The 26,474-nt window shown below is 45.4% G+C and overlaps 1 protein-coding gene across 2 annotated transcripts in view; it reads right to left on the bottom strand.

The window, feature by feature from the left end:
* PRKCH (protein kinase C eta) overlaps positions 1–13,330 on the bottom strand; it is a 120,912-nt gene extending 107,582 nt beyond the window's left edge. For both annotated transcript variants that reach the window (XM_050897102.1, XM_050897103.1), the window contains exon 1: positions 12,938–13,330. In XM_050897102.1, the coding sequence (XP_050753059.1) occupies positions 12,938–13,297 (360 nt within the window). In that variant the 5' untranslated portion in view covers positions 13,298–13,330. The remainder of the gene's footprint in view (positions 1–12,937) is intronic.
* Between the last annotated feature and the right edge of the window lie 13,144 nt (positions 13,331–26,474).

The raw sequence follows: 26,474 nt of genomic DNA on the forward strand, positions 1-26,474 counted from the left end.
ACTAAAATAAGAAATGGCATTGCTTAAAAACGACAAGCACTGCATATCCATTGCTGAGGCAAGTCTCTTCGCAGTAAGCTTATTTATATATAGAAATAAATCCACTGACCTCGTATTAATCACAAACACTCCTTTCTCTATGACAAAGGGAAATGACAAACTTGCAAGGACACATCAGAAACCTTCTGAGATCGCATCCACATAAGCCAAAACATGTGACAACTTGAATGATCACTGCTTCCCTTCAAAGAGGTCCACCCTGACCCTACAATTTTATTCTTGAGAAAATCAGAAGAGTGCAATTCTAAAATGAACCACCCGATGATTTTGGATATAGCTTCAATTCTCCATTCTAAGGTTCTTCCAAAATTCTGGAGTTCTAAAGTTCTTAATTCTAAGAGTTTTACCCAACAAAGCGGTAACCAGAGGGAACACAACCAGTCAAAGGGATTTCTCCTCGTTACACGCAGCGCTAAGCGAGAACTGAAATGAGTGTGTGTTGTGTCCTGTCTTCCCCACAACATGCACGCGTTCACAGGCATTTCTACACCGCGGGCACTAACATCCTGCGCTCCTCTAGATGTGCAGCCACACGCAGCCACTGCTCACCGAAGACAAGCTAAAAGACACAGCTTTCAACACCCCTTCGGTGGGGCTTAGGTAACATCAGAGTGGGGTTTTGTACGTGTCCAACAGTGGCTGTAGTTAACTGCTGGGAAGAGCATCGGGTTGATCATGAACTGATAAATCATTAACCAAGTTTGTCAGTAGATACAAAATAAAGCCATCTTGGTATCAAGCTTTGATCAAAAGGAGATTACTGTCCCCAGCCCCCTCCAAGCTTCCCCCCCCCTTTTCTTCTGGCTGTCACCACTCCTCTGCAAAGGCAGCAGAACAGGCGCTGCTTTCGCACGACTCCAAAACCACAGTTCACAGCCCACCACATTAACTCATTTGGCCTTTGACTGATGTTTTATTTAGCAAGCTCAGCTGTGAAATGGGGTAGGCGAGGAGCAGAGACGCGAGCAGGAAGCACTCTACCTCTCCTGCTGCACAGCGACTGCCCATGGGGCAGAGGAGGACAAAAACCAGCTGGGTATCCTCCAGGATCTGCCCTGTACAAACTGCCAGAGCTCACAAGTCACAAGCCTGCTGAAAAAGTGCTCCATCATGGTTAAACACAAAATCCATTCCTAGTCTAGATGACTTTGTAAGCATTCACCCAAATGAAAAGGGTTTCATCCATACTAGCACGTGAATGTATTTTGTCTACAAGGGGCTGAAAACCGTTCTGTGAGGATGTGCAGCATAGCCTGAATTTTTGATGCTTTATTCCTGAGCCTGCCAGACACTCTAGAATCCAAGAGTTTGCTCTCCATTTCAACACTGTCACTGTAAGATGATGACAAGCCCTAAGGATTTGGATACAGTGAGTCCTGGCCTGCAGAGACAGCACCGTAACAGTAAACGCAGGGGTCCCACTGTCCTTCAGGTAGAGCTAGAGATCTTAGCCTCAACCTACAGAGATCTGGAACACGCAAGAGAAACCATATCTGCTTCTGTAACATTGCTGCCAATTTCTTTTGTCTGCACCATACCCCTTTTGTCCCTGAAAGGGAAAGAATAAGGCCTTACTGTCTGGGCTCACTAGCACAGCTCTAGAACTTGCTCCTTTCTTGGACATGAGCACAATGAACTTGATGCTCTTCCAGGCTCATGCCAAAAACCATTCAGCAAGATTTTGCAAAGGAAAGTGAAACATTTTCCTTCCTAGAATCAAGAACATGGGGAAAAACTTTATCATCTTTATTGGCAAGACAGGCTAAACATTACTTGAGCTAATTATTTAAAAATGTGGTCAAAAGGAGTTACTATCATTAAGTACTGATGGGGTTATTATAATAGGGGCTAATTTTTGAGAGGCAGATGGCTTATCTAGCACAGCTGGGTTTCTACCCAGTTTTGCTCCACTCCAAACTGAGAACAGCTTAGTTGCTTGTACAATAGCTACTAAACCACCACAATTACATCCCACTACGTTAAGGAAGACTTAATAAACCAGCATTTTTTCTTAGCGTATGTCTGTAAGCTGGCACATCATGAGTCCCTTGCAGAAACAAGAGGCTGAAACTTCTAAGAAAGGAAACTGACTGTAGGGTCATTTCCAACAATCTCCAATAAGTCGCGCTCCCTCACAAGCCAGTCTTGTGAGCAATTCTTGTGGGAGTACCCAAAGCTCCTACACTGGACTTTTAACTGTTATTAAGTAAACAGATAATAAACTGATAGGTGTGGGGCTCCATCTTGCAAACTGATTATCAACAGCAATACTCCCACAAAGCCCTATTAGGAGATGGAGGATCACCCTACACATTTGACACCACTGTAGCTTTTGTATTAAATAGTGTGTTCCAACTGAGTAGCTTTGACAAGAAATCCCATCATGGATTTGGACCGCACAGGAACATTTTCCTCACATGGTTATATTTTCCTCCAGGCTCAGGAGCAAACTGCCTTATAGAATAAATTTTCATTGAATATATTAATGTTAGATGCCTCAGTCTGTGAATGACCTAGATAATAAACTCATTGCACGGAAGCCAATTCCTTCCTCTTTCTCAGAGCTCCGTGAGCACTCACTGTGCCCAATAAATAATGTACAAATCAGCCATCATTATAAACCCTTCTTGCATGCAAGGAGGAGGAAAGAAATGTGTCCAGTTCTTCTCCCAATTAGACCAGTGCAAAGCTGGCAGCGTAACTCCATTGATGCCATTGGGAATGCACTGATGTAAATCTTGCAAGCAAAAGCAGAGGCAAGCACTGGGCTCCGATTCTCCTGAAATCTCACAGAAGACACAGGCAAACGTTTTATAGAGTGACATTTTACAACAAGTAGGAAAGGAGGAAGACAACTTTCACATCAATGTTATTAAAAATAGATGCCAGAAAGAAGTGAAGTATGGAGAGCACCTTCTCATGGAGCGTGCCAGAGTTCACATGTGAGGGAAGGATAAGAATTGGGCCTCACTGCATGAAAGGTTTCTCCCTCTCTTCTTCAGATCTAAAGCATTTAAATTTTAAAAGAATTAAAGGATACGAGATAGAAGAAAACATTCAGTAAATCAATCCCCAGATTTCACCACTTAGGACAACATGTTTTTCCTCTGCTCTTCAATGCTAGGAATAAAACCAGCAAGCTATATGGCCTTGTTTACCAAGGAAAAATAAATGCAGGACAAAGTAGGAATTCAAACAGGATAAGCTAGTCTTTCATTAGTTGTTCTTGATCTAGAAGACTGTCCTGGTTTCAGCTGGGATAGAGTTAATTTTCTTCCTAGTAGCTGGTACAGGGCTGTGTTTTGGATTTAGTGTGAGAATAATGTTGATCACACTCTGATGTTTTAGTTGTTGCTAAGTAGCACTTATCCTAAATTAAGGATTTTTCAGTTTCCCATGCTCTACCAGCAAGCAGGTGCACAAGAAGCTGGGAGGGAGCACGGTCAGGACAGCTGACCCGAACTAGCCAAAGGGGTATTCCATACCATAGAACATCATGCCCAGTATATAAACTGGGGGGAGTTGGCCGGGAGGGGCAGATTGCTGCTCGGGCATCGGTCAGTGGGTGGTAAGCAACTGCATTGTGCATCACTTCTCTTTTCTGGGGTTTTATTTCTCTTTTTTTGTTATATTCCTTTTCATTACGATTATTATATTATTATTGTTCTTAGTTAGTATTAAATTTTATTTTACTTTAGTTATTAAACTGTTCTTACCTCAGCCCACGAGTTAGGAGTACAGACATCCCATGCTGATTTTTACTGTCATAGTAAAACTGTCACCCTCTTTCCTATCCAGACCATAGAGCCAGCCAGCTCCAGCGAACTGACACAACCCTAAATGATCTTTCTGACAGTGCACGTCTCTCTCTGACTCATACCTACAGCACTCCGCATAGTTATGACTGGTCCCTGCTTGAACCTACTACAGCATCTATAAAACTGTGAATGATGGCAAATATTTTCTATCCAAAAGCAATAAAAGGATTCCCAAACTAAGACCCCTTTGCTACCGTAGGAGGTTTAAGATACTAAAGCAAGTGGAGATGTATATGAAGACTTCAATTTACAAGTGACATCTTAACATGACAGAGTAAAATTAAATCTACTGAAGAGAAAAACAGAAAATACAGTACCATGCTAAAATGGAGACTAATGACAAGGACCTAAGAAGAAAATAAGAAACAAGCAAGGGCAAAACAGAAACCACAGAGTAGGCCAGAGAGAGAGCGAGAAACCAGAAGTGCTGTAGCAAGGTATGAGCTGCTTTTTCAGACCAAATCAAACCAGCTGACAAGTCAAAATCCTGCCTCTGAGGATGGCTGATACTAAACATATGAGACAAAGGCAGGAAAAACACCTCAGTGTTCAGATATGGGACTACCATCTCAAACCTCTCCTCAGACCCTAGATGCACATTGTCACACTGTCAGCATAATTCTTACTATTACTTGTAATGTCCTGGGACAGCATAGATACGCAGCCTGTTTCTCACATCCTGTCCCTCACTCATCTCCATCTGAGAGGTTACAGGCCTCTGCTGATCTGTCAAGTGATTTCATACTGCAAATGATTTTATCAGTTTGTTTTTTTTTTTTAAACGCACAGTAGACATGTAATACTCATATGTCTAATCACATGTCCAGAAATATGTCTCACATGGATGTATTTTCCTCCTTTCCTCCTTTTGGCACAAATATCTGTATTGCAATAAAAAGTAAAAAAAAAAAAAAAAAAGACAAAAAAGTTCCACTAAGGCCTACACAGCATTGTCATGTTGGTTAAAAAAAATAGAATAAATAATCTATCTCCCATCTCACAAACTGAAGTCAGCTACCAAAGCTACCCAACTTTTGTTTCTGCACCAGTACTTCATCTCCTGTCTGTTCAACAGCAAGGAGACCTCTCCTGGAAGGAGTGTGGAGAGCTGCCACCGTATCACTGATACAAATACAATCAACTCACTCATGAAACTCAATACTTACGAAACTTGGCAGGCGAACACCAAGAAAAAGTCTTTATGTAATGTCATCTACAGGTTCACACTTCCCTCCCTCCTCCCCTGCCAACTTTTTTTGTATTGGCAAAGCTTGTGGGTAACTACAGTCATAGCAGCACGCTCTTACTCCAGTGCAAGCTGCGCCGACCCGAAGGGCAGGCCTGCACCGTATAACGGAGCACAGAAATTCCCACCCAGCGACAAGGAGGGCCAGCAGACAAGTTGCAACCTTATCCCAGACCTGAAGTCCCAAACACCCTGTGTCTGTGCAGCCCAGGGCCGCCATCCTTCCCAGGCTGAGCTTCATTGGTTTGCAAGGTGGCACTTAGAGGAGAAAACCCTGGATGTGACATCCATCTGTTACACAGACAAGACACAGGCATCCCCTGTCTGCGGCGGATGCACCTCTCCGTCCCGAGGGCTGCATCCCTCCATCAGGACACGGATCACCGGTGGGCTAGAGAACACGAGGCTTTCTGGAGATGCAGTGGGTCTCACAAGGAAGACAGTGGCTGAAAACAAGCTGGCAGCTGCCAGAGCAACTCTTCTGCCTGCAACCTGCCCCCTGCCCCACATCTGAGGGGCCTCAGGAAGGAGCAAAGCAGGGAGCAGGCCGTCAGCTGGTAAAACTGCGCTGGCAGGCCTGTGGGATAGATCTGGTCATCGATTAGATGCCTCTGGTCTAGCGTAACAAGGGCACAAGGGCACACAAGGCCTCAGAGGGGCAGTGAAAAAGCAATTTTTTCCATCACCGATGTTGAGGTTTTAGCGCTGAGTATCAGTATTGCCAGAATGGCTGAGGAACACTTGCTCTTGCACAGCATCACGCTAACGCAACGAAACCTGGCTTACATCTATTCACGGTGCTGGCTTGCAAAATAAAACAGGATGGTTTCCTCAGCAATTGACTTCCCTGAGCGATGAGAACATCTCATGATATCAAAGAATAAAAAAATGTCATTGGCATTGCAGAAATTTAAGTCGTTTGTCTGGCTTACCCTAAGCAGCTTAGCAACATTAATTGGATGCTTCAGGATGCACTTTGTTTTAGACATACATTTGCTATCTTTGATATAATTATAAAGCAAGTCTTTCCCTTGCAACCAGCCAGGGCTTCTTGTACCAGCACAACCAAGGGCACGGCTCGGGAAAGGAACAACCGCTTGGTGAGCTCCATCAGGACACGACGCCAGGCTAGCTATCCAGGACTCCAGCCTGATTCACTGCACAGCCCCACAAATAACGCAGGGGCAGAATAAGCAATCAGAACAAAGATTGCTCACTGTCTCCAGAAGAAATTAAGTCTGCAGCATGGTTTGACATATATTAACTGCGTGCCTATATAGGCCGAGATTTGGGAGGCAAGAAGGTGCGATGCCTGATCCAGAATCCTTTACAAAAGCTGCCAGCAACTCATTTCACTTGATAACTCTTCTGTTCGTCTTTTTCTCCATGGTTACACAAAAGGTCCCCAATTTCTTGATTGTATTAGCAAAGCACAATAGCTACAATCAAGCCTAAAACATCAAAGGAGCTTTAATAGTTTGCAAAGAAAGGGTGGGAGTCTTATTCACTTCAGTAAGGGATATGCTTTCATATTGAATTACACTGTAAATCAGTAGACTTTCTAATGGCATTTCAATAGCTTAAACGATCCCCTTGAGAATCTTTTCTGTGGGGTTTATTGCCTATAAGCTCAAAAGGGCCAGAAACCAAATCGTTACTCAGAAAATACTCCCAACAGAAAGCCTCAAACAGCCTGGATGAAATGCATTTTTACAGAAAGACCTGTGGTAAAAGCTAAATATAAAATGTGAACAGAGTGAGGTGAGGCCCACAGGGTGCAGAGACCAGGGCTGGGGACAGAGCTTCCTGGGGTGCTGGGCTCACTTGTGCTGTGGTCACCCTGCTGGCCTCCTCCTCCTCCTCTGCACACAGCCTCTCTGAAAAGAACAACCCCAGGGCTGGGGGTGCAGGTCTGCAAACACCCTCAGGAGCTGCTTCTGCCATGACTAACGCTGCTGAAGGAGACACAGGCATCAGCCCTTGGCCTGCCCCCCCTCCCTCTAACCGGAGCTTGCAGGTAATTCAGTGGCAACACCACCAGTTGAGCAACAGGCAGCAGCAGAAATAGAAAGCTAACACTGGCATAAAAGTCAACCTCGCACCCCAGCAACCACATTAGCAAGGGCTTCGACAAACAACTCCAGAAAACCTTGTGTGACTACACGAGCTGGGGCCTTTCCCAGCCGCCCGCTCCACCCCACGCCGAGAAGCTGCCACCAAGCCGGAGAGCCGAAGTTCCGGTGCGTGGGCTGGCAGGCAAGGGCAGCGCAGGCTGACAAGCCAACTGTGTAGGGAGCAGACAGGGCTCCAGCTGGAAACCTATGTGCCCACCATGCCGTGAAGCCAGAGGGCCTGGGTACCTTTCAGTGGGGTTTGGGTTGAGCTTTCGGCTCAGCGGCTGCTCGCGGCCAGGGAAAGCGACGTGGTGATACTTGCGCAGCCTATCCCAGCCAAACTGCACTGGGTAGGAAAGCGTGCTCCTCTCCCACACACCTCTTTGGCATTCCCAGAGCCCTTTCCAACTCCAACAGCATCACAGCAACAGTTCTCAAGACATAGCTGTGGAAAACCAGACTAAGGAACACACCAGAAAGCCAGTACCACAGCAGGACCAGGCACCCAGCTGCATGAAGGACAGCCAAACTCATATCCTGCTGTACCCAGTTCAAAGCCAGGGCATGAACTCCAGTCCCACAGACCCCTAATGGCATCTCAGTGGCTCCAACCACTGGAAACTGGCTCTTCTCATGCTTCGACCAAATCTTTCCAGCCTAACACACTCTCAAGCAAAATGCCTATGTTCTCACAGTTGCCAGACAAGCCGTTTATTGTGGAGGAGCTTGTGGATGAGTGAGAAATAGGACTCCTAACTAGCTCAACTACTGATGCTGAAACAGGGCAGTAAGCATGCAGCTCTTCGTGACACAGTCAGCTCTAGTCGTTCTCATCTGCCTTGATCAGTAAAACTGTTATTAGCATCACACGCCCCAGAATTATTTAATACCTGACAAATAGCAACAATTTTTCCTTTATTTATTACAGCCTCTGTTTTAGGCTGCAGGGCACTCTCGGGTAGCCTTGGTGCACAGGACGCTGCTGGCATTTTGAAGGGTTTGTTCGTAGGGCCAAAGGACAGCTGTAAGCTAAAGGAAAGAAACAGAAGCTGAAATTCTGGTAGCTTTAAAAAACCATCTTACCTTCTGCAGTGGGTGTTTCTCTTCACTATTCCTATTCAACATCATAATTGCATATCAGTAATAACAATTACAGAAACAACTTAAAACTTACCAAGAAATAGGGAAGGAGCTTAGTTTACTCAAGTCTAGTTTGCAATTAATGTGCAATGCGACTTTCACACAGATCAGAGATCTGCACTATGTACATGGTTGTCATGTGCATAGAAACAGAAGTCATATGGACAGATTGCTATTGCTCTTTATCTTAGCCTGCTACTGACCTATGGAAGGAGACACCATTTACTCCCACTCTACAAGCTGCAGTCCATCTCTACAGGTGGGCACAGGCTGATGCAGACAGAAAATACTGCATTGCAAAATCCTCTGTCAACAGCTGTAAAGTATTTTTGGCTTCCTGATGCAAGTTTTGCCCACTTGGAGAACAACCTGCAGCGAAGCGGGAGTCAAACCAAGAAGCAACCATATCATATTTGACCTGCAGCACCCTGGCTCTCTGCCAAGGTCACGATGCTCTGGGGAAGAAGTTGCATTCTCCTTTAACTCTTCAATTTAATGTTCAATAAATACAATTGCATATAAACGTGGGTAAAACACAATTCTTTCTGCCTTAAGACAGAAAAAAAATCATAGGAAAGGATATAGGCGAAAGAGCTCAAGTTACGGAATGCATGAGAATTATTTGTCTTAATCTCTTCCTGCACACATGAGCAAATGGTAAAAAACTCATCAGGAAGTTGCAATTGGCTCATTAATCTTATAGTCCATCTGTTATCTAATTTCCTTTGGTATACTCTGATAATTTGCTACTTCGAGATCAAGGTTTAATTTTAACTCCTTGTTAAAGTCCTAGAAATTATGACATCTCCACCCAAGGACTAACAATTTTTACAATCGTAATTAAGTAATTCCCTAGTAACGATGCAACTAAGTATCTGTCAATAGTGTTTCCCCAAGCTTAAAAATGACTTCAGCTACTATATAAAACTCATAGGAATAACCCCATGTATTGTAAACATCTCCCCTTTCAGTTACAACTCAGTACTCCAAATTATTTATGTTGTTTCACTGACATATGACTGCTTCCTATACTGCACTGAGAGACAGTTAAAGAGGAGACACTACCTTTTAAAGATGCATATGCCGAGTAAAAAGATCTTAGCACATGCTAGTGAAAAATTAAATGCTTTAAAAGACAAGTTTCAACCCTGATGTAAATCATAACATAACAGCTTTCGGATAGCAGCCAGCTTAATTCTCTACTGCGTTGCACCGGGCAGGGTCACGCGCACCTGTATAAAATGCTACCATTCAGGTTTGCACAATTTCACACCCACACAGGAAAATGCCTACCAGAAAGAACATGGTACCAGAGAGATCGCTCCCGGTTTTAACTACATTAAAGCATGCTGAAGGCAAGATGGCATTTAATTGACAATATTAATAAAAACTACTGCTCTGCAGCTTGAGAAGTAAATATAAGAAATGGGAAACAGAGAGAAGGATCTTGAAGTTAATAAGCTCTTACAGATTTGATCTGCGTAACGTTAGTCAAATGCGCTTAACAACTAATACTCAAATTAAAAAATATCCAGACCATGCTAATGTGTTTACTAGAAAGACTTCAGAAAACAATCAAAATGGTTAGAAGAAAAAGGGTCAGTTTTGAAGAGTCTCTGGAACATGGATTTTAATGCAGACCATGAACAGAGAACTCTGTCCCAGTACCCAGTGGGATGACTCAGGTATATAAGCATTACTGATGAGACAGTTCATGTCCATACACTTACTCATCTGCATAAGTGTTTGGGGTCATAATTGCAGTGATGTACCTGCAAGTCATCTGGGAAGCACCAATGCTTACACACCAACTGCTCCTACCTGCCTATTGCAGACACTTCCTACAGTTCTCACAAGAGGTGGTGACCAATGTTACAACTAATCACTTTTTTTTTTTTCAGCAGGAGAAAAGCCACGTTTATAAACAGAGCAGCACGAGCCTGAGAGCTCATGCCGAAACTTTCAGGCCAGCACGTGAGCTGAGGGACTGCCTGGCAGCTCGGCTCTCCGGAGGAGAGCTCAGGGAGCAGAGGCAGCCAGCTGCCCTGCCCTGTTTGGCTGCTATCAATCCAAGAAGCATTTGGAATTTACCAATATATTGTTGTCCTTGTCTCTGAAAAGTGAACATAAAAATTCTATTTCAAATGAAAACAAAAAATCATGCACAGCCACGTAAGTGTAAGCTAGGTTAAACTTTGAGGATTCACCAATTTTCCCCTCACTTCATCCACTCCTTCCTTGCCTATACGTGCTTTTGCTTTGGGGATGGAAAAAGGGCAGTATGAAGGATTTCAGAGTGGAGGTGTTGCAAATCATCTACAAATCCCTTGTGGTATCTTGTATCGTGCTAGCAGTTCATGGACCTTGGGTTAGTACAAACCAGCATTTCCTATCCTTCTCATTACACAAAACCCTGTGACAGCCTTGCTGGATTTATCAAGACATACTAAATTATCAGGGCAAGATGCTGTTCACCATCATCATGTGATCCTGGCTGCACGCTATGCGAGATGCTAATGAAGCAAGTCAAAAGGCAGGGGAGAGGAGAAAGGGAACAGAAGATGAACGCTTGCTCACTCCCCACTAAATCCACCCCAGCTGTAATTTTTAGACATTAACTGAAAAGGAGAGCAGTAGCTCTTAGCCTCTGTCTACATGCCCAGGTGGAACATCAGTTTACATCATTCTAGTTAAAAAAATAACTGATTTCCCACCCCATTGCACCCATCAACTCACAGGCACAGGAGTTCATAAAACACGTGCCTATCCAGCAGGGATAAGAAACTTTTCCCTCACCAAACACCAAACAAGCATTTCAGACCACACTCTGCATCTGTCCTAAAAATCAGCACTGCAGGATGGATGAAATGAAAGAAACTGTGGGCCTCTGGACATGCACGCATCCACACCAGAGGCAATATTATTATAGATATTTTCTTAATGTAAATAAGGCCACCACCTTTGCAACAGAGCAGTCCAATCCCATGTCTAGCCAGACCCAGTGCAACTGGGACTCCAGCCTCCCAAGAGCATAGGGCCTCTCTCAACAGCAAAGAGGAAACACCCCCACCAAATCAAACACGAAGAAAACCCTCAAAACCACAGCTCTCTATCCTGAGCTCACTCCTTGCCCTGGCCCATAGGGGTCCGTTCTGTATTTAAAACTGTTATAGCACCAGTCCCAGGAGTAGTTTCTCTCCAGCAGCTCAACCAGCCTGAGAAGCTGGGTACACATGCACCAAGCAAACCCCTGTGAACTCTGCTCTGGCTGTGCTGTCAGGAGCAATACCTGAGCTAACTTGTTGGAGGCTAGCTTGGATCCCTCTGCCTGACACAAAATCACATCAGTGACTGTCTGAGAGAGACCACCTTTAGTGCATGAACCTCATGCCTATCCATAGCGTACCTAAGTACACCTTAAGAAGGAAAAAAAAAACCAAACAAAAAACAATATACACCTATTAATCAATCCGCGACTAGTATTTCCCTGTAATCACCCCAGAGGTGTAGCATCACACCTCAGTCACAGACACCGGCTGAGAACAGAAAGCACCAGCATTCTCCCCAGCGATACAATCGAGATGCCTATCTGTTCTCTACAGTGTCAGCTCTCTTTCCTCCACGTCTGATTTTATTGTGGTGGTTACCTGACCACACATGCTGAACTTCCTGCCCTCAAAAAGTTAATACCTACCTTAACCTTGGAAATTCTCAGCTCTTCTGCACCTTCTCTACCCAGAAGAAATGACTTTTTTTTTTTTCTTTTCTCTTCTTTTTTAACCTAACACTTACAAGCAAACTACTGTCTGGATCGATACAGTCACTTCCTTCTCCTTTACAGCACGGGAAGAAAAGGCACCACTTTACAGCCTGTACTATTCCTTTCACTTACCATTAGGACTAAGACATAAATGAGGTTCTCTGGGCCGGATGCAAGTGACATCTACTTGGAAATAACCTAGAATTAGCTGTAAGTGAAACTGTGTTCAACCAGCGCAGCGGTGTACATAATAGACACAAGGCTAGTCCTGCCATTCTGTTAAGAAGTCAAAGAAATTTGCATGCACACATCAAACAATTGTGCAAGCATGTGGAGATCTGAGCAGAAATACATCCAACCCCAGGTATCCAAGTTTCCAAGCATGTCTCTGTGCTAAGCAAAAGAAGGGAGGTACATGATCGTATGAGTCTGCAGGTGTACTTTGCCAGTTACGTACTACAAGTGCTCTCTGCTAGTCTACGAAGAGGAGAGACTTCACAGCCCTCAGCTACAGCGTCTTGACCCTTAAGCTATGACAGCTGAGACACTTTGTTCTTAGGGTCCCAAAATGCATCAGCTGAAACAGCAGTCTAAATAGCAGTCTAAGCAAACCTAAAGCACGGGGCACAAACAGATGCATGAAGGTACACCTGTGTAAATGCAGACACACACACCGGGCTGCATGCATCTGCAGCACAGGCGTGCAAGGACAAGCCCCAGCTCTGCAAGTACCCTTCGACTGCCTTCATTCATTCAGAGAGGAGCCCGGCTCCAGCTTCTCCTTGAGACGGCTACTCACCCAGCCTTCGAAGCTGTCGCTGGAGCCCGCGGAGCGCAAGAGGTCCTGGAAGTGCAAGGTGCAGTTGGCCACAAAGTCATCGTAGCCGATGGGGGTGTCATGGAAGACGGACAGCTCGATCTGATGGCCGTCGGTAACCGTGGCGGAGAACTCCTCGTTGTAGGTGGGTTTGTTGGTCTTCTGCTTGGTGCTGGTCTGCCCAACACGCACCTGGTCCACGCTGATTGTGACATAGGGGTCCAAGAGCTGGTAGCCCTTGCGGAAGAGCGAGTGCCGGAGGGACCAGCGGGTGGGCTGCAGGCCCACTGCCTCCCCGATCCGCACCTTCAGGTACCCGTTGAACTTCATGGCTCCAGACATGGCCGCCCCCCCGGGGCGTCCAGCAGCCCGGAGGAGAGCCAGACCCCTCTCCCGCGGAGCCCGGCCGGCAGCCAGCCCCACCGCGCCTCTTCAGGGGGCCGGGCGGCGGCGGCGCCCCCGCCCCCGGGCCATACCGGGGCCCCGGAACCGCCGCGTACCGCCCACCTCCCGCGGCAGCGGGCAGCCGCTCCGCCGCCCAGCCCCGCGCCGCCGCAGCGCCCGGCCCGGGCCTTTCCTGCTGAGAGGGAGCGGCGCGGCTCGGCTCGGCTCGGCACGGCACGGCACGCGCGGCGGGGAACACCTAGGGCGTGGGACGGCGCCGGGCGGGGAGGAGCCGCGAACCCGCGCCGCGAGGGCGGGCCCGGGGTGGGGAGCGGGCGGGACGGGCGCTCGCACGGCCCGGTCCGGTCCCGGCCCGGTCCCGGCCCGGTGGTGCCGGGCGGCGCCCCCCGCCGTTAGCACGGGTGCGGCCGGCAGCAGCCAGGAGTCCCGCCGAGAGGCGGAGAGCGAGGGGGAGCCGCCTAGCCGAGCCGTGAGAAGCGCGGCCGGGAAAACAACGCCGGTGCCAGGTTGCAGGACAAGGTGCCTGCCCCGGCGCTGCGCGGGGAGACAGACCGCCGTTCCCCGCCAGTGCCGGGGCGCGGCCCTCCACCTGGGCGGCCCCCCCGCTGCCGCAGCCCCTTCCCGCCCCCTTTCACACCTCCTGGGGAAGGGCTGGGGCTGCACCTGGTCATACCTGGGGTGTATCGACGGTACAACGGCATGGGGAGAGGAGTTAAACAGCGCGGCCTTATCTATCTCAGCTACTTTGTACCTTGTCTTTTATAGCAGGCGTTTTACAGCATCCTAACGCTGGAGTAGCACATTTAACTAGGAGAATGTGTACAGAGAATATAAAGATATATTGATTTTGCTATTGAAAAGTTTATTGTTACAACTCTGCCGTTTGGAATTAATTGCATATGATTAACGTTCTTGGCACTCGGCATGCAGGGTTTGTTTTGGGGTGGATTTCTTTTGCTTTTTCATTGCACTTAATAAAGTCAGAATTTAAATACTTTTAATTACTTTCCAAAGTTCACAGCAAAATGGTGCGGACTGGGTAAGGGAGCAGTGAAATCCTCCTTTCCTGGTGATACTGTTTGGCCGACATTGTCTGAATTACGTTGCAATCCCCGCAGCGGAAGAAGATGTGGTCATTTGAAGGTCCCCACTGCTGCTGGAGGGTGTCAAGGCTGGCTGAAAGCATGCAGCCTCTTTTTTGTGTGCATGTTTCTTTCTTTTTTGTCTTTTCTTTCACTTTTCCAGCCTATTCCTCTCCCCTCAGCCCTTCATCTTTCACATTCTACCCATTCCCTAGCAGACCGCCTCTGGTTTCCCACCCCCTTTCCTCCTTGCCCTCCTCCTCACACCCTTTTCTCCTTCTAGACGCTCCACATTTTGCAGGAGCACCAAGCCAAGGCTCCTTCCAGCCTCAGACAGAGCAAGGCTCCTATTGCCTCCTCAGGAGAGAGCAGGTGGAACAGGTTCAGTAACATGATCATTCCTCACATGGAAGCAACAGTTCTGCCAGAAAAACTCGTAGACCCTTAAATCAGACTTTTGACAGGTCTCCTTGCAAGGCTTTTAAGTTCCTTGATCTGTCACTATTAGCTGGAGAAAAGAAGTGTTTAAGAATTTTTTGAGCTTGGTTAGGACAGTTCATCCTGGGGAGGAACGCAGGCTTAATCCTAGAAATTGCCAAACTGCATGAAATCCAGCCACCACAGGGTCCGGGATCTTGTCTTGAGGAGTGACCAGCTCCAGGTCTTTTAACAGAAGGTATGGCCGAGCAAACACAGAGTAGTCTGTTCCCATAAAAGACTTAAAGATTTAGGAATTCTTTTGTTGGGTTGATGTTCTTTCTGAAATGCATTTTAGCATTAGCTATGATCATTCTGGGTAGTTTTCCCTACAGATATGCTGTTTTTAATCTTCATACCTTCTTGGATTCCTCCATCCCACAGCAGTAAGCTGGTCAGAAATAAACATTTCTTTTTATCATCAGCTGTATATCTGCTATCACTTCAATGTCTTGATTCACCGCTGTTCTTCTTTCATGACACCACAAAATAAAAAAGCCCCTCATTTACCTCCTCAAGAGCATCATTATTTGTCATTTTGCACTTTCATCACCTCTGTCCTTCCTAGTCATGAGCTGTCCCTTGGAGTCCATATGAGCCAGGACAGAATCCATACTGACCGTCATGGGCAACCCACAGTTCTTAGAAGACTTCACCAGGACTCTCTGTAATGGCTGCAGACATGACTTAAAGACAGCCTGAACTTTAAAGCACCCAGCATGAATGTCCACAGGATGAGGCTGAAGGCGTTATAAAGGCTGGAGCACTCATCTCTAAAGTCCAAATCATCAAATATAGATTTTACTTTGCTTAGAGGCCTTCAAAGAGCTCAGCGCAATAGCAGTGAAGAATGTTGATTTTAAAAGAACAAATTTTGGCTTAGCGCAGCATGTCTGGTTTGCCTCCAAGTTTCTTGTGCTGGATCTATTTGCCTTATGGAAATTAAAACCTCTGTAGGCTCCCCCAACAGTGCAGATGATAAACCCTTTTTAAAAGTCCGAATATCAACTTAGATTCACAAGAGTTCTTGGAGGTTGGAGACTATAGTTAATAGATAAACATGAATTCCAATCACAAACTGCTATAATACTGTCAAAATTTTTCTCTTGTCCTTTTCCTCAGTTTTCTGAGGAAGCAGAGATGAAAGCCTTCCCAAGCAACTTGTTAGAAGTAATGACTGGCTCACATATTTACTGGCACAAACAGGGAGAAGACCAAAATCTGCTAGTTAAAGGTTCAGACAGTGCCATTTCCTCTGTTTAATCACACAAGGTGAAGTACTTTGCTGCACTGGAGATTCATATATAATAGCAATAGGAAAGGGGACTTAAAGAACTTTTTCTATACAGTGGTTCACTGGAATCTCATGTGATAACGTGATACCTGTACCCGGGCCTTTAAAAAAAACAGCAAGTATTGTAAAACTTATGGAAAAAACAGGTGAGCTATAGTTATAAATATTTCTGATGAGCAGCAGTACCCGTTGCTAGCCAGTTTTCCATTGGAGGAAAAAATCAATCCTGTGGACTCATATGATGTGAATCTAATTAATTTTGTTTATCCACTTGAACCAGCCTGGAACAGATCATCTCAAACAGCATCTGAACACACCCCTATTCTGAACTCCCAGCCAAAGCCCAAATGTCCTGTTCTCAAAGAGAACTGAGTAGCGACATGAAGTCAGAACATACCCTGCTGTTGTGGTTTAACCCCAGCCAGCAACGAAGCACCACGCAGCCGCTCGCTCACTCCTCCCTGCTCCCAGTGGGATGGGGAGGAGAATCGGAAAAAAAAGTAAAACTCGTGGGTTGAGATAAGAACAGTTTAATAACTAAACTAAACTAAAATAATAACAATATAATAATAATAATTTTAATTAAAAGGAATATAACCAAAAAAAGAAAGAGAAATAAAACCCCAGAAAAGACAAGTGATGCACAATGCAATTGCTCACCACCCGCTGACCGATGCCCCAGCAGCGATCCGCCCCTCCCGGCCAACTCCCCCCAGTTTATATACTGGGCATGACGTTCAATGGTATGGAATACCCCTTTGGCTAGTTCGGGTCAGCTGTCCTGACCATGCTCCCTCCCAGCTTCTTGTGCACCTGCTTGCTGGTAGAGCATGGGACACTGAAGAATCCTTGACTTGGGATAAGCACTAATTAGCAACAAGTAAAACATCAGCATGTTATCAACATTATTCTCACACTAAATCCAAAACACAGCCCTGTACCAGCTACTAGGAAGAAAATTAACTCTATCCCAGCCGAAACCAGGACACCTGCCTACTCTTCAGACATCCAAGCAGTAGAAAAACATCCCTAGTTCAGTATTTTCTTCCAAGAATCAAAACATCCCTGCACACAATGACCTTGCAAGGCTGAATGCAGCAGCACCATCTGGTGATAGCTGCATTGAACCTCCTTGCACAGCTCTCGGTGCCAGGCAGGTCTGCAGGAGCATGGCTTCTCTTCTCTTCCTCAGCAGGAGCTTGGAGACTAGGCTCCAGACATGGCAAGTTGATTCATTTTGTCCCCTCAAGTGTTCAGGGAGGCTAAGCTCTTCCTAGCGCTTCCTGCCAAGCTGCATGGTTTCCTGAGCAGTCGGCCGACGACACACAGTTGTTCAAGAAACCGCCTGAGAAGAATGAACAGATCTGATGTTGCGCCTGAGCAGCAGCATGGTGGATGGCATGCAATGGCAACAAATACAAAATAAAGCACATGAGGCAATACAATCTGAATTATAGGTAAATTACAGGATAAACAAACAGGTAATAGGCAATCTTACTAACCTTCTACCGCTCTAGGAGAAGATTTTAGTGTAGTGGTGGAGAACCCCCTGGAAAAAACAGCTTAGTGCTCACTGACTATCAAAAAGACAAATAGACTATTAGTAATCATTAGAAACAGAACTGAGAGCAAAGCCAAAACTGTCGATCAGGCACTGTATAAATGCTATACCCATACCATTTATATTGTGTGCAAGTCTGCCTCTCCCTCCGTCTCAAAAAAGGCACAATAGAGCTAGAGAAGGCACAGAAAAAGATGACAAAGGTGATCAAAGGCATGAAACAAGGTTGTGAAGGGAGAGAGGCTGCCTAGCTTAAGATTTTGGGTCTGGGAAAGAATGACTGAAGGGGAAAATGTGAGGGAGATCTGTACAATCATAAACCACATGAGCTGGATGAACAGGAAAGGATTTTTCATTCTTTCCCAGAAAAGACCTAAGGGCCACTCAGTGAAATTATGAGGTAGCAGGTTTAAAACATACAGAAGCAGACGCGTTTTCACACAGCGCATAGCTACAATATAGAATCCCTTGCCAAAAATGGAGGCCAGAAATATAAACATCCTCATAAAGGGGCTAGAGATTTATGGAGGATGGACTTACTAGTAGCTACTGACCATGAGATAAACCCTGGCTCAGGAGCTTCTTAAACCACAAATTGCCAGCTGGGAGGATTGAACAGGGGAAGAAACACTTTGTTTTTCTCTTATTTCTTATCCTTTTCTGCTTAAGCATTTTACTTCTTACTCTGAAGCCTCAGTTACTGGCCACTCTCTGGAACAGCATGGCTGAGGTGTGATGAATCTAGGAGGGACCCAGTGTGCCTATTATGTTCCTCTGGATTGTAATTTCCATATCTAAGTGAGAAAACTCAGGAATGACACCTCTTGAGACTGGCTTAGCCACAGTTCCTTGCAGATGGGTGAATGGCCAAAGACGGGAACAACACTCTGAGTTTACTCTTGCATTCTTCCTTCAGGTCACAGTAACCTTAAGGATAAGTTTATGCAAGTTCTTTCTTATGTTTTTGGTAGTCTATCTGGAAAACTTGCAGTTCAGCTCCACAAACAAAGCCAAAGAGCTTGGCTAAGCCCTGTTACAAGTTTATGATTTAAGCCTGGCCTCATCTCACACTACAGCTATACACAAATTAGAGCCCATTTATGCACCATTTAAAACCTCCACTTCTTTTTCCTACCAAAGTGTGCATTATTCCCTTCACCAGTAACCTATAATTCTGTAATAATTTAGTATCGTCCCCATTTGGCAAGTTAAGCGCAAATGCTTAAATTGCTCCACTTTAAATTTCTACCAAACACTGGTGACATTCAGAAGTGAGTCTGTAAAGCAATGGAAAAACTTTGGCTTTCACAACTACCATTGCAAAAATGCTACCGACATTTCTTGTAAATGGAACTGCAGTTAAATACACTTTAAAAATACAAAAATTAAAAGAGCTGTAGAGGCTAGTGAAGCAGGAACTAACTCTATTTGGTTCCTCTATTAATTTTAGTCTATTTATACAACTTCCCTTTTATAGTTCTTTCTGTAAGAGTGCTTGTTAAACCTCTAAATAATGACAGCTGCTAAAAACTGAATATCCCACGTGTGGAATCATTTGTGGTCTGGGGGGGAAAAAAAAAGGAAAAAGAAAAAAGATCAAATTCCTCTGTAATGATAATAATTATGGGATCACTCCAAAACTCACTGAAGTCAAAAGAAAAGCTGCCACTGATTTAAGCTGTACAAGAATCAGCCCTCGTTTGTATGTCTGCTGTTGCTCCTGATTTATTCCAGTGCAAACTAGAAAAAGAGATTTAGCCTAATATCAGCTTTTCTTAGTTAACATGCATACTTATTTTCCACGAGTAAATTGGAGCTCACCTGATCCTTATTATTTTTTATTTTTTGGAAAACACCAGGTCATTTTATAAAGTGCTGGTATTATAAACTGCAGAATATAGTTTATAAGAGCACTAACTCCTACAAGCCAACCATTAATACAACTAATGGCCTGTTTGTTGTATTAAACTGCTCTCATTTGTCTGGGTCCATTAACAAATGCAGTGGTCATTAACTGTTAACAGCAACTCAGTTATTAGATTTTATTACTTGTACAGGAAACACTGGAGAACAAACTGATTGTTTTGGTTTACTGGGGTTTCTTTCTTTCCCAGCAGTCTTGCCCCATTATTTATAATTTAGCTCCTCACTTATTCCCAAACATGACTGACACACTCAGAAATGGGTTCAAGCCATCCATGTAGACAGTAAGTTCACATGCCAGCCCCTCCTGCCAGCCCCACCTAGGCCAACAAACCTCTCCTTTAAACCAGAGAGCTCTGAGGCACCAGGCATCTGGAGAGGCCTCTGCTTTTCTGATTTTTCAGTATCTTTTTGTTGGGCAGCAGCTTCCGCCCACATATATAATAATGAGATTTAAATAAAGATACATTAATGTGTATCCAGGAGGCTGTAAAATCTGCTTCATTCATGGTTCTCTCTAATTCACTGAAATCCAACATTCAGATTTAAAAATATCTTCTACTTCCTCTTCGTTGGGACTGATGCATCAAGTAAAGATGATCTCTTTCTGTCTTGCACAAACATTTAGTCCAGATAACTGTAGAGGTCTCTTCTGGCCTTGTGGTTTACAAATAAGCTTAGAGCCACAATCTTGCAAACACTTGTATGTGAGGAATATTACCCAGTATTATCAAGATCTGAAAGACCTTCCACATTCTGAATGCTGAAGACCCCTGATGCACACCTCACTTGCTCTGCTTTCTTCACCCTGATTCAGTTCAAGCAATGGAAAAACAATAGCAGTGTCAAATTGTCATGAAGGACCAGCAACGGCTTGTCATGAAAGTGGCTTTCATCAAGCAGTCTGAGCAGTTTTCTTCAACCTGCAGTGCCTGATACACAAATGAGGGAGGGGACACCCAGAAATGCGTTGTTAGTGCTCTTTGGAAACAGGATCTTCTGGACTCCCACCAACCACTGTTAGACCTGACTGGTGTTGCAAGACAACTATCAGTACTTCAGAGGTGGAGATATGTGAAGTGACTGTGGTTTACCCTCTGTGGGGATGGGTATATTTAATGAGATTGAAATAACTCAGTTTCTGAGCTATTGGTCTTTTTCTACTGCACTGCAGTTATTAATGGTACTTGTAAGTTCTTCTCTCCTCCTACAAAGGCACAAGGTTACACCTGGTATAAATGATCCTACCTATTCACTAAAGGCTTGGGTCAATCAGAAGGATAGGGCCACAGCCAGCACAGTGGCACAATGTATCAGTGACACACGTGGTGCTTAACTCTCTGAAGAAGAAAGGCCACAATCCTCCAAATGAAGTGATTCACAATGCGGTATCTGAACGCGTTGCATTGGAGATGCCCCACCAATCCTCTTCTCATTTGGCTTATGAAATAGGGTCTTATCATGGTTTGATTACACACAAAGTGGTCAGAGGATGGTCATGCAGTGCAAATTTGGCCAAATTACATCAGCCCAGTGCTATCTGCAAACCCATTCAGATGCTATGGCAGCCAATGGATCCAACGCAGCATTGAGAGGAAAAGGGTGAGAGATTTTGCTAAGAACAGGCTCAAGACACTGCTAGTTTATACGACCAGTGCAGGTGATTAGAAAGTGCTTCTGTTGTCCCTGGGGCAGAGGTTAAAGCCTCTTCTGTATGCCCATGCCTGTGTCTCACGTGGTATGTGCATGGGGATGTGTAGCGTTGTGGTGCTGGGGACTCAAAGATATGAGTCAGCTTATCTGCTCCTGCGTATAAACAAGGCACTTCTGATACAACTTCGCTCCTATCAGCTTCTGGTAACAACTTCCTTCCTACCCTCTTTCCCAAGCTAGCACGTGCTAACATATTGTGCAACAAAACCAGTTGGACAAGAAATGTAAAAGTAAGAAGCCCAAGGATGTGCACATTATGCCATTAAGAAGCAGAGACTTGCTAGGAATGGCCCCAGATTGTCAGGCGTGTATGCATTCTCCTTACCTTACAGTAACAGGGTAGAATAAAAAGAGCATCTCTGCCTCTTTCAGCTCCTGGTACAGTTCAGAACATAATAAATCCCAGGATTTTCCATGAACAGCAGGACTGTTCAAACACAGAGGAGACCCCACAGTCTTTGCTTTACCTACAGAAAGTAGGTGCCAGAGCTGTGATCTAGACCCTTGTTACAAAAAGGCTGAGCTCCCCATTCCTCGCTCTTGCATGGGATACTGTGCCATGGCACCAACCTCCCTCTCCTGTTTCCTCTCCTTCTCCCTGAAGCTCCTCTTGCAGAAATGGGTCTTTCTAACAAAGTCACTGTGCACTTCATGCAGCATGTTATTCCTTCTTTTTGCTCCCACTGGATCATTTTTCTTTCTCCAAGGATCTGGGTGTCAGCTCAGCAAAGGAAGAGATTCTGCCACATCAACTGAAGAGCACATTATGATTGTGGTGTGGTTGACACACCTGAAGGACAGGATGCCATCCAGAGGGACCTGGACAAGCTCGAGAAGTGGGCCCATGTAAACCTCATGAGGTTCAACAAGGCCAAGTGCAAGGTCCTACACCTGCGTCAGGGCAAGCCCCAGTATCAATACAGGCTAGGGGATGAAGGGATTGAGAGCAGCCCTGCAGAGAAGGACTTGCGGGTACTGGTGGATGAAAAGCTGGACGTGAGCTGGCAACATGTGCTCGCAGCCCAGAAGGGCAACCACATCCTGGGCTGCATCAAAAGAAGCGTGGCCAGCAGGTCAGGGGAGATGATTCTCCCCCTCTACTCTGCTCTGGTGAGAGCCCACCTGGAGTCCTGCGTCCAGCTCTGGGGTCCTCAGCACAGGAAAGACATGGACCTGTTGGAGCGGGTCCAGAGGAGGGCCACAAAAATGATCTGAGGGCTGGAACACTTCTCCTGTGAGGAAAGGGTGAGAGAGTTGGGGTTGTTCAGCCTGGAGAACAGAAGGCTCTGAGGAGACCTTATTGCGGCCTTCCAGTACTTAAAGAGGGCATATAAGAAAGATGGGGACAGACTTTTTAGCAGGGCCTGTTGTGATAGGACAAGGGGTAATGGTTTTAAACTACAAGAGGGTAGATTTAGACTAGATACAAGGAAGAAATTTTTTACAATGAGGGTGGTGAGACACTGGAAGAGGTTGCCCAGAGAGGTGGTAGATGCCCCATCCCTGGGAACATTCAAGGTCAGGTTGGATGGGGCTCTGAGCAACCTGATCTAGTGGAAGATGTCCCTGCTCACTGCAGGGGGGGTTGGACTAGATGACCTTTAAAGGTCCCTTCCAACCCAAACTGTTCTGTGATTCTATGATTTGCCAGCGCACCCAGCCACAGCACACTGACGGGCTGCTCCTTCCATTTGTGAGATACCTTTGTTTATACTCTCCATACTACTCTGGTCAGGAGCTGCTGCCTAAGCCAAGTTGATGAGCCCTAGATGCATGTGGTAAGAGCTTCACATTCAGCTCATTTTAAAAGAAAGTGAATTAGGAAATTATGTTAAGATTCAGAGGGGAGAGTCAGGCCAGGGCCTGTCACTGCAACAGTATGTAGCTTTATCTCAGATCAAGGAGACTTAGCCTCAATGTTCCCAATCAGAGAAGCAAGTGAGGACGAGCACTCAGCTTTCAAACCTGTGGTTCCCTTGTCTCTGCAGCACACACCCGATCAGGCAGAGATGCACATCTCTGAGGTAAAAGATGCCAAGATATCCTGGAGGAAAGATAGTTACTGGAAGCAGTTACCTGCCACAGCGAAATAAAGCTTGCATGCTTCTGGATCAACAGGACAGACTCCCAGCTGTGCTAGACCTTGTGTAGGTGTCAACATGATGTCTCTGGGAGAGGAACTCTGCTGGCTATGGAGAGCTGGGGGCTGCGTTGCTAAGGAGGTTCAGAGAAGTTTGGCAGGCAGTTCCAAGGGCTGCCATGCTCTGGTCCTGAGGAGACCCTCAGGAGCACCCCTGTCTGCTTGCATTGAGTGAGGAATAATCTCTGTGAGAAATCAACATGAACTGTGCCCACCTGCCTGGTCCTCATGGGAGAGCCTGAAACTGAAATAGGTGAAACAGCAAATGATGGAGAGCTTGGTAAACAAAACCACTGCAGTGGTTGCCAGAGATCTGTTTGAGAACTAGCACTCCACATGTTCCCCAGATATGTTTATCTAATATGAATATTATTGCTTAAGAAGTAGGATGTTGTTCTTTTCCTGAGTAGTTTAACTTTGCATTTTTTTTAAGTCCTCAAAACTATGACCTGTGCTAAACCAATAGTAGATATTGCTTAACAGTAAGTAGGCTAAAGAGGAGAGAAAAGGAAATGTATTAACGTTATGGGACTATTATGACTACATGTTGCAGACTCATTATATTAGCTAATAATACCTAACTGAGTTGACTGCTTCAATACTGGCAAAGGATCAGCAAGCCCTCAAAGTTCTTTTTTCGGTCAAGACTTAGCCTGATCTTTCAGTTTCCTGCCATGTCTCTCATTAAATTCCTTTTTCTCATTAAAAAAAAGTCCCATCTGCCGAGAACTGCACATTCTTTTCTTCATCTCAAGTGCTGAACTCTGTTGCACTGAAATGCAGGAGTTCACCAATAATCTGTATTTATCTGTACATTTTCTAGTAACCACAAGAGCGATCGTCTTTAATACCTATAGAGCAGATGGAAGTTGAAAAGCCAGCAAGAAAGTGTTAGAATGAATGGAGTTAAAAGTATACTGAGGTGAGTGTACTATAGAGAATATAATGAAGATGAAGAATGCTCAAAGGGAAAAGGGAACAATTACCTGGACTAGGTGACTAGAAGAAAAAGAAACACATAGGAGGTATTGGGCATTATTAACCTTTAAATTCTACATAAGGAATATCGATTTTTATTCTTCAGTCCATTACAAAGAACTCTCCTCTTGGTTCAGAACCAAACCCCAAAACATCCCCCAGCATACGATTACAGCGCTGTGGCAGGCCTGCACTCTGCGATATGCTGTGCATCAGATGCATCTCTATGTTTCTGCTTTAATCATTACTGGTCAGAAGAAAACATGCTGTGTATGCACTTTTACTGAGATCTTTAAAAACTCAGTAAATCATAAGAACTCTGTGATACCAAGATGCCATCCCAAGTACTCATTGAGACAAACTGTTAGATTCCTAATTACTTAAAATAATACCTCTGTTGGTGCACACCTACGAGTAAAAGTTACCTGCATGTCCCCATCCCCACTCCATGGTGGTTACCACAGTGATACTCTCCCCTTCTTTTGAATCAGAGTGTAGGCTCAGCCACTAAATACCAGTGTAAGCTCGAGCGGAGTTCTCTCTCACATATTGCACTGAGAAATTCTGAGATGTCTGTGAAGAAACAGGGAGAAACAATGGTCAGGACCTCCCCATCCATCCCATTTCTGCCCCAAATTCTGCACACAGGTAGCAAACTGTACACACATGGATGCTCTTGCTGAGCTGCAACCCACTCTGAATAATAAGCAGGGGAAAAAAGGAATATCTCAGGATTGCTCTAAAACTTCAAGGCCCCGCTCCAAAATCTTAGAACTTATAAAACATTTAGACACCAGAAGGTATAGCCACACTGCACAAGAGAAGCACCCCCATGTACACAATGCTGCATCAGACAATGCAGAGCTATGAAAACCAGGTTTTCTTCTCTTATCAAAGACCTCTAGATGGAGCTACTTCTTTTGTTTTCAAACCAGGCAACAGCTAGTGATGTGCTGCTAGCAAGGCAAGAGAAATATAATGCTATGTAAGGGAAGGAAGCTTAGGCATTTGCAACAATGTACATGGGAGCATCGTTTTGCATGCATGTTGTGCTGTCATTAGATATTCCAAGCTTTCTCATAATCCTTCGAGAAACCATCTGTGTTGCCAATGCTCTTGTATTGCTTAAAAAAGTCGCCCCTTCCAGAAGAGTAACATTTGGGAGTGAAAAGAGAAGTCAAACTGGACTGCAGACTGCTGAGATCTGAATGTAAACAACATGCCAGATCCCCAGCTGGACAGAGATCAGCCAGACTAATTTATCTCAGTGGTGTGGCACTGATATACAGAAGCCTGGGAGCTGAGCTCAGTGCTGGACTAGGTCCCTATGAAGAGGCAAAGACTGCAAAAATTGGGACACCAAAGAACTCCTTTACCTCCCATGATGGGGGGCTTCATTTCTGGAAGGCCTACCCCTTCCATGGACAGTGGTAGCATTTTCCCAGCAGGGCCGGCCAGTCTGAAGAGAACTGGCTGCGTGAGTGTCACGCTCAGCCTGCATGATCCCGTAAGCCTGGAGAACAAGCCTTGAGGGTACCACCATGCCAGCACTATGCACAGGAGGAAATACTAATGATGTTGTGTCCCTCTATGCACTGCACTATTCCACCATGCCTGAGAACCGCAAAGCCCTGATTTTGGAAGTATTAAAGCAGCACACATCTCCCTTTAAACATGACCCCTAAACCCACCTGCACCCTGTCACCCTTGCACAGGGTGAAGAGCACAGACGGGCAGGGTCCAGAGTCAGCATTTCACTTCCCCTAATTTCTCATCGGCCCTAAAAAAGCCCCTGGGAAGGCAGGGCATCCCTGCTCTCCCTCGGCAGCCACTGTGTTTCACTGCTGCCGGCGCCTGTTCCGCTAGAGGGTACCCTCAGCCCACAGCGGTGCCACGCAGGGAGCTCTGCTGAGTGCTGCTCCTAATAAAACCTGAAGGCCAGGCCC

This window comes from Gymnogyps californianus, chromosome 5 (genome assembly GCF_018139145.2).
Source record: "Gymnogyps californianus isolate 813 chromosome 5, ASM1813914v2, whole genome shotgun sequence".
In the NCBI taxonomy this organism is placed as follows: domain Eukaryota; kingdom Metazoa; phylum Chordata; class Aves; order Accipitriformes; family Cathartidae; genus Gymnogyps; species Gymnogyps californianus.